General features: G+C 43.7%; 1 protein-coding gene across 1 annotated transcript in view; it reads left to right on the top strand.

Moving 5' to 3' along the window:
- LOC106808409 (zinc finger protein 600-like) overlaps positions 1–6,264 on the top strand; it is a 9,416-nt gene extending 3,152 nt beyond the window's left edge. Inside the window, exons 2-8 of the mRNA XM_014811126.1 lie at positions 870–1,297; positions 2,680–2,792; positions 3,384–3,618; positions 3,912–4,050; positions 4,728–4,837; positions 5,461–5,750; positions 6,103–6,264. Of these exons, the coding sequence (XP_014666612.1) occupies positions 891–1,297; positions 2,680–2,792; positions 3,384–3,618; positions 3,912–4,050; positions 4,728–4,837; positions 5,461–5,750; positions 6,103–6,137 (1,329 nt within the window). The 5' untranslated portion in view covers positions 870–890 and the 3' untranslated portion in view covers positions 6,138–6,264. The remainder of the gene's footprint in view (positions 1–869; positions 1,298–2,679; positions 2,793–3,383; positions 3,619–3,911; positions 4,051–4,727; positions 4,838–5,460; positions 5,751–6,102) is intronic.
- Positions 6,265–6,796: the final 532 nt, after the last annotated feature.

Genomic DNA, 6,796 nt, shown 5'->3' with positions numbered 1-6,796 from the left:
ACTACTACTAGTGCTAGTCTACTAGTACTAGTACTACTACTACTAGCGGCAACTGTACACGGGCTATAGTAGTAGTACTACTACTAGTACTGTAGTAGAGCTAAGTCTACTACTGCTAGACGGGCGCAAATCCACTTTAGGCACCTTAGCCTAGGTATCACGAAGTGATGCACAGATTTCTGTGTATCATCAACTGATGCACAGACTTTCCGTATACAAGGAATGATGCAAAAACCCTAACCCTAACCCTAAGTCATAAAGTATAACCGTAGGTATCATGAAGTGTGTTAGGGTTAGGGTTAGGGTTAAGGTTTTTGCATCATTCCTTGATATATACGGAAAGTCTGTGCATCAGTTGATGTAGATACAATAATGTAACCCAAACCCAGGAGGATAGGGTAGGTGCAAATACCGTAGGTATCACGAAGTGTGTTAGGGTTAGGGTTAAGGTTTTTGCATCATTCCTTGATATACGGAAAGTCTGTGCATCAGTAACTGTTGATGATACACAGAAATCTGTGCATCACTTCGTGATACCTAAGGTGTCTAAAGTGGATTTGCGCCTGTTCACACTGCAGCTTTCATGAGAAAGTTCACAAACGTACAGCTACAGGGTATAAAGAACAGCGAACGTGACGTCGAAATGTGAATATCACCGGATACTCCCAATCTCATCGTGGCCCAATCCTTGTTTAGCACATCCGTGAAATAGTTTGGGACCCTACAAATATGTTTTCGCATATGTGCTAAACTAATCTGAGGAGCTAAACTAGGCTTGGGTCTGAAAATGAGGGCTGTGGTCTCCATCTAAGATTGTGCAGCCATGGGCCATCCATTCGCATTTTTTCACTCAATCGTTCGCCCCGCAGGAACGCCGTCGAATCATCATCATGGGGAAAGCGAAGAAGAAGAAGAAGGGGGCGGCGGGCTACACGTGCGGCGAGTGCGACGCGAAGTTCGCACACCGCAGCGAGCTCCTGCGCCACCTGACGCAGCACCGCACCATCCCGCACGGCGCGCACCGCTGCACGACGTGCCAGCGCCGCTTCACGTCTCCCGCGCAGCTTGGCCGCCACTGCTGCATGCGCGTCGAGGGCCAGTTCGACTGCGTCTACTGCGGCGAGACGTTTCGCACGCAGCCGCTGCGCGCGGTGCACGTAGCCGGCGAGCACGCGGGCGACGTGGCCGGCGTCGTGACGTGCGTAACCTGCGAGGTGGTGTTCAGGACGCACGAGCAGACGAACGCTCACTACAACATCGCGCACATGTCGAAATGCCCTGTGCTCAGATGCAATAAGTATGTTATGTATATATATATTATCAGGAGTCTATCAATAGACTATCAGATCTATTGATCTATAGATCTATGGATTGATCTATTGATCTATAGATCTATGGATTGATCTATTGATCTATAGATCTATTGATCAATTGATCTATCAGGCTATTGATAGACTCCTGATATTATACTGCGCGCACAAAAGAGTGCTCAGCTGCAATAAGTATATTATATATATATATATATATAATTATGTTATACTGCGTGAACTGCTGCAATAAGTGTATTATTATCAAGAGCGTATTAAGATTAAGAAGGAGAGCGTACAACGGTGAAATGCTGAAACCATGTTGCAGTATTAGTCGAATTAAGAAACTTTGCCCATTTTATTTTGACGATTCTTTGCGGTATTATTGATCAGCTGTCCTACCTTGCTAATATAAAACAAACCGCTTGTCCCTACAATGCCCCTATGCTGAGATAATGAGCGGTGAAAATCTGCTATTTTTGCCGAAAACCGACTTGAGATTTTTGTTTGCTGCGACCCTCTCTCGCTTTGTGGCCAGTGTGTTGCTTCCGGTTGCCGCTGTGTAGCGCCATGGTAGCGCTGACTCATTACATCAGTACTACAGAGTTTACTACATCCAGCGTGAGGTGGGCACAGGTGGGGGTCGTCACTATGGCAATCAATAACAGACGTCATTCATTTCATTTGTCAATCATTGACGGAAACACGTGAGGTTTCCCCAAGCTATCCCAAAGCGAGAGAGGGTCGCAGCAAACAGGGATCTCGAGTCGGTTTTCGGCAAAAATACCAGATTTTCACCGCTCATTATCTCAGCGTAGGGGCACCATAGGGACAAGCGGGTTGTTTTATATTAGCAAGGTAGGACAGCTGATCAATAATACCACAAAGAATCGTCAAAATAAAATGGGCAAAGTTTCTTAATTCGACTAATACTGCAACATGGTTTTAGCATTTCACCGTTGTACGCTCTCATTCTTAATACGCTCTTGTTATTATATATATTATATATTTATTATACTGTATTATTTTAAAATTGCTCGCGTGGGAATCGCGACGAAGATGTGTATACTTGTATATATTATGAGGCACACTCGTAGCACTGCCATGATTGATCATAAGCTATGAATAGGTTGGTCGTGGTTTGGTTGGTAGCGCAGCGACGATTACTATGATACACACGCTCTCTGTTGTGTGTGAGCTGATCTGTTTCTCACTCCATCTTTCTTTCATTCACTCTAGCTTTCATGTGCTCTCCCTTCTTTTCCCTCTCTTTTGCCTTCTCTCATTATATAGCAACGATTCGGTTGGTCGTTGGATCCTTAGCGATAACTCGATTGTGAGATCGAAAATTGACTGCCACTTTTCGTTCAAGGTGTGAGTTCAAGACTGGCAATATGTCGGAACTGAAACAGCATAAGTGCGAAAAACAGAAGAAAAGTCCTCAGAAAAAAGCATTGGCACAGTCTTCTAAATCTGTAACAAAATGTAAGTGATATTGATATGTGTAGGTTACATTTTAACTGTGTGTAGAAATGTGTGGGGGAGTAAGTGAGAGGGGGTAGATATATCGAGTGCAGGAGAGAGAGAGAGAGAGAGAGAGAGAGAGAGAGAGAGAGAGAGAGACGAGAGAGAGAGATGAGAGAGAGAGAGAGAGAGCCGAGAGAGAGAGAGAGAGAGAGAGAGAGAGAGAGAGAGAGAGAGCTGGAGGATAGTGAAAGTGGGAAAGAGAGGGTGAAGGAAAAAGAGAGAGATGAAGTGTGACAGAGAATGACACACAGAGCAAGAGAGGAGAGAAGGAGAGGGAATAGACATGAACCGTGGTTTTATGTAGGCCAGATTTGGGTCCAATATTAACAACACGAATGGAGGTTAAGATTTGCAATTTGAAAGCAGATATTTACTTTATGGGTTCATTTTTGTACAAAATATATCACTATCTACTAGGCTCAATTACCCAGATTAATCCCTGTGAATGTATGCACTTGTTTTCATTCCAGAATATACTGACTAGCAATTAAACTCCTATGACGGCAGGTTGTTGTGTCATTAATTTTTCACACACGTGTACTACTTTAGCTTCAACAACAGCAGCAGACACTAAGCAAAGCACCTCCACCACTGCTGCACCCGGTGGTGCAAGCAACGCGCCCCGAAGTCGGAAGCGGGCGGCTCCAACGACACAGTTCGCCTACATGTGCGGGGAGTGTGACTTGACTTTCGAGATACGTGCGGAGCTGGTGGCACACCTCGCGAAACATCGCGGAGGCCAGAGTCTTCTCGCCAGCAATCACAAGTGCTCCACCTGTCACAGGTAAGAAAGACGTCTTCATTTTCTTCCGTACAGTGCAGCAACCTGTCGCCAGCCTCTGGGCATAGAAATGCCGTTGTAGTAAATGTTTTTTTCACGTGGTTACGAAGGATTGACCTTATCTCTTATGAGTAATATTTGATGCTCCTGAGTTTAGATAGACCCTGTATATTTTCGGGTTCTCTTCGACAAGGCAGAGCTGTGACCTATGGACTAATGAAAATAGCGCTCATGCGCAGTCAGTTTTAATACTAATCTTGTTTATCTTTTATTAATCTTCTTTCTTTACTAAACAGGAAGTTTTCTCACGCACTGAATCTTGGAAAGCACGTCTGCATCGATATGGAAGGGTGCTTTGACTGCATCTACTGTGGAGAGCGCTTCACCTTACAAAAAGAGCGTGCACAACATATAATGGATGATCATGTGGAGTCGGTAGGTGGCGCTAGTGTTGTAGCTTTGATCTACTGTATACGCTGTATATTTCGCGGTGGTTTAATTTTCGCGAATTTCGCAAACGGGTCCCCGACCGCAAAAATAACAACACGCGAATAATTCATACCGACTAATGCCTAATAATTCATAATTCACCGACCGCGAAGTTAACCACTCGCGAAATATTGTCCGTCAAGTCTGAATTCGAGAAAATATCTGTACGCGAACAATATGGTGTATACAGTAACTGTATTGGTTATGGCTGCTCAATCTTCATCCAATAAGCGTGTCCTCTAGATATTCTTGTGTTTGTAGATGTAAACAATGCAATCATTATCAGTGAAGTGTTAGAGGTTCTCTCACATTTTCGTAACAATGCTTTCAATCTTCTCTATACGTTAAGATCACAGCCTAGCATGTTATTGACCAAGGTTCGTGTTCATCTGGCTTTATCATTTATTTTACATGGTACCTTCTCTTTATTTCTGTTGCTTGAAGTGGCTTTTCATTTTGATAAGATTAACCAATTTTTTCCATTGTACTAATATGATAGAAGGAAGAATGCAGAGTAAGCCTCAATGCGGAGTGCTGATTCAATGGGACACGAGGGACAAGTTCTGATCAGGTGTAATGCTAGTAAAGGTTGTTCTCATGGCGGCATGGATTTCTTTTGGCAGGACTTTGTCAAGTGCACTGTGTGTAGATGCAACTTCAAGGATTTGATGCAGCTGCAGTCTCACACAGACAAACTGCATTCCAGTAGGAGTGCACTGACACAGTGTTTAAGGTTAGCATTGTTTGTCCTCACTCAGACCTGTGCGGTGCATCTCATCAAATGCAAAGCCTAGAGTCAATGCACACCCGAGAGCATTTCAACTTCAGACACTCAGTAATCCTGCTTTATATCTAGGTCATAGAAAATGAGCATGCCCCCCTTTTTTTAAGAAAAATCTGCTCATTTTTATGAAAAATTATGCAGGATTGGGAAAATTTGTGTAGTCTCAGTTGTCATTTAGGTGGGTTTTACTGTATTACCATTTTCAAAAGGAATTTTTTTTCAGTTTCTAATTTCTAGGTGATGTTGTATAATTCCTACCTCATGTTGCAACATTTTAAGATCAGGCTTAGGGTTATTGTATTAGGATTAGGTATATTGGTAGCACACAACTTTTATTTGTCTCGTACACGAAAAGTTTACTGGGTTGGAATTTTCCTGGAATGCCTTGACTTTTAGTAATTTCTACCAGTTAAAAATCTGCTTATATTTACTTCTTGCATTGTTGTTCTGTTTGTGTGTCAGGTGGATAATATAACCTGAGAAAATATTTTCCTGCAAGGAAATTACACTTTTAAACTACACCAAAAAATTGTATTGCGGTAAAAATTTATTTAAACGATTGTGTTTGACAGGTGTCACTATCAGTCAAACGACGTGAGTGCCATAAAGTATCACAGGTGCGACGACACGATTGCGGCTGGTGCAGGTGGCGATAACAACAGGAATGCTGGCTCTAGTAGCGGAAAATCTAGCAAGACTCGCAAGACGACCAGAAAACGGAAGCATAGCAGCGAAAGTGACAGCGGTGATGACAGCCATGACAGCGATGATGACAGCGGTGACAGCAGTGACAGCCATGGCAGCGATTATGTCATGCCACGTAACCGGAAGAAGAAGATGCAGGCACAGGCCCAAAGTGCAGGTAGGTGTACCACGTGATAGATCCAATATTTAAGGCTATGTATTTGTTCAACCAACATTACATTTCGCCATGTAATTTTAACCTGCTATATTGTGTGCGTATAGATTTTTAAACACTGTCTGTGTCCGTGTGAGGTTGTGGTGTCAGTGGCACAATCAATGGACAGTGGGTATACATATATATATATAGGCCAACACCGAAAATTCTGGATGTATTCATATTCGAAAGTTTAACAATGCAACAGCGACTTTCTTTGTTTTATGGATGTAATTATTTGTGTTAGTATGATGTAAATTTAACATTAAATGGTTTGCTTTATGATGATTATTTTTTGTTTGTTTTGGGAACTTAGGCACAAGAAGGTCTCAGAGGAAGAGCAGCAGCTGATAAATGATGATGATGACGACGACGCATGTGTATACGACACTGTACAATGTGCGTGCCGTGGGTGTGTGCGTGTGTGTGCGTGTGTGCTTGTGTGCGTGTGTGTTTGTGTGTGCGTTCATGCATGCGTGTGTTCATGTGTGCATGTGTGCATGTGCGCGTGCGTGCATGTGTGCGTGCGTGCATGTGTGTGCGTTTGTGCGTTCATTTGTGCATGTGAGTTTGTATGTGCGTTCATGTGTGCGTTCATGTGTGCATGTGTTTGTGCGTGTGTTTATGTGTGCGTGTGTGCATGTGTGCGGGCGTGCATGTGTGTGTGCGTGCATGTGTTTGTGCGTTCATTTGTGCATGTGAGTTTGTGTGTGCGTTCATGTGTGCGTTCATGTGTGCATGTGTTTGTGCGTGTGTTTATGTGTGCGTGTGTTCATGTGGGCGGGCGTGCATGTGTGTGTGCGTGCATGTGTTTGTGCGTTCATTTGTGCATGTGAGTTTGTGTGTGCGTTCATGTGTGCGTTCATGTGTGCATGTGTTTGTGCGTGTGTTTATGTGTGCGTGTGTTCATGTGTGCGGGCGTGCATGTGTGTGTGCGTGCATGTGTTTGTGCGTTCATTTGTGCATGTGTGTGCGTTTGTGCGTGCGTGCGTGCGTGCGTGCGTGCGTGC

This window comes from Priapulus caudatus, unplaced genomic scaffold (assembly GCF_000485595.1).
Source record: "Priapulus caudatus unplaced genomic scaffold, Priapulus_caudatus-5.0.1 Scaffold273, whole genome shotgun sequence".
Taxonomy (NCBI): Eukaryota; Metazoa; Priapulida; class Priapulimorpha; order Priapulimorphida; family Priapulidae; genus Priapulus; species Priapulus caudatus.
The sequence above is the reverse complement of the archived record's forward strand: the minus strand, read 5'-3'. Positions and strand labels throughout refer to the sequence as shown.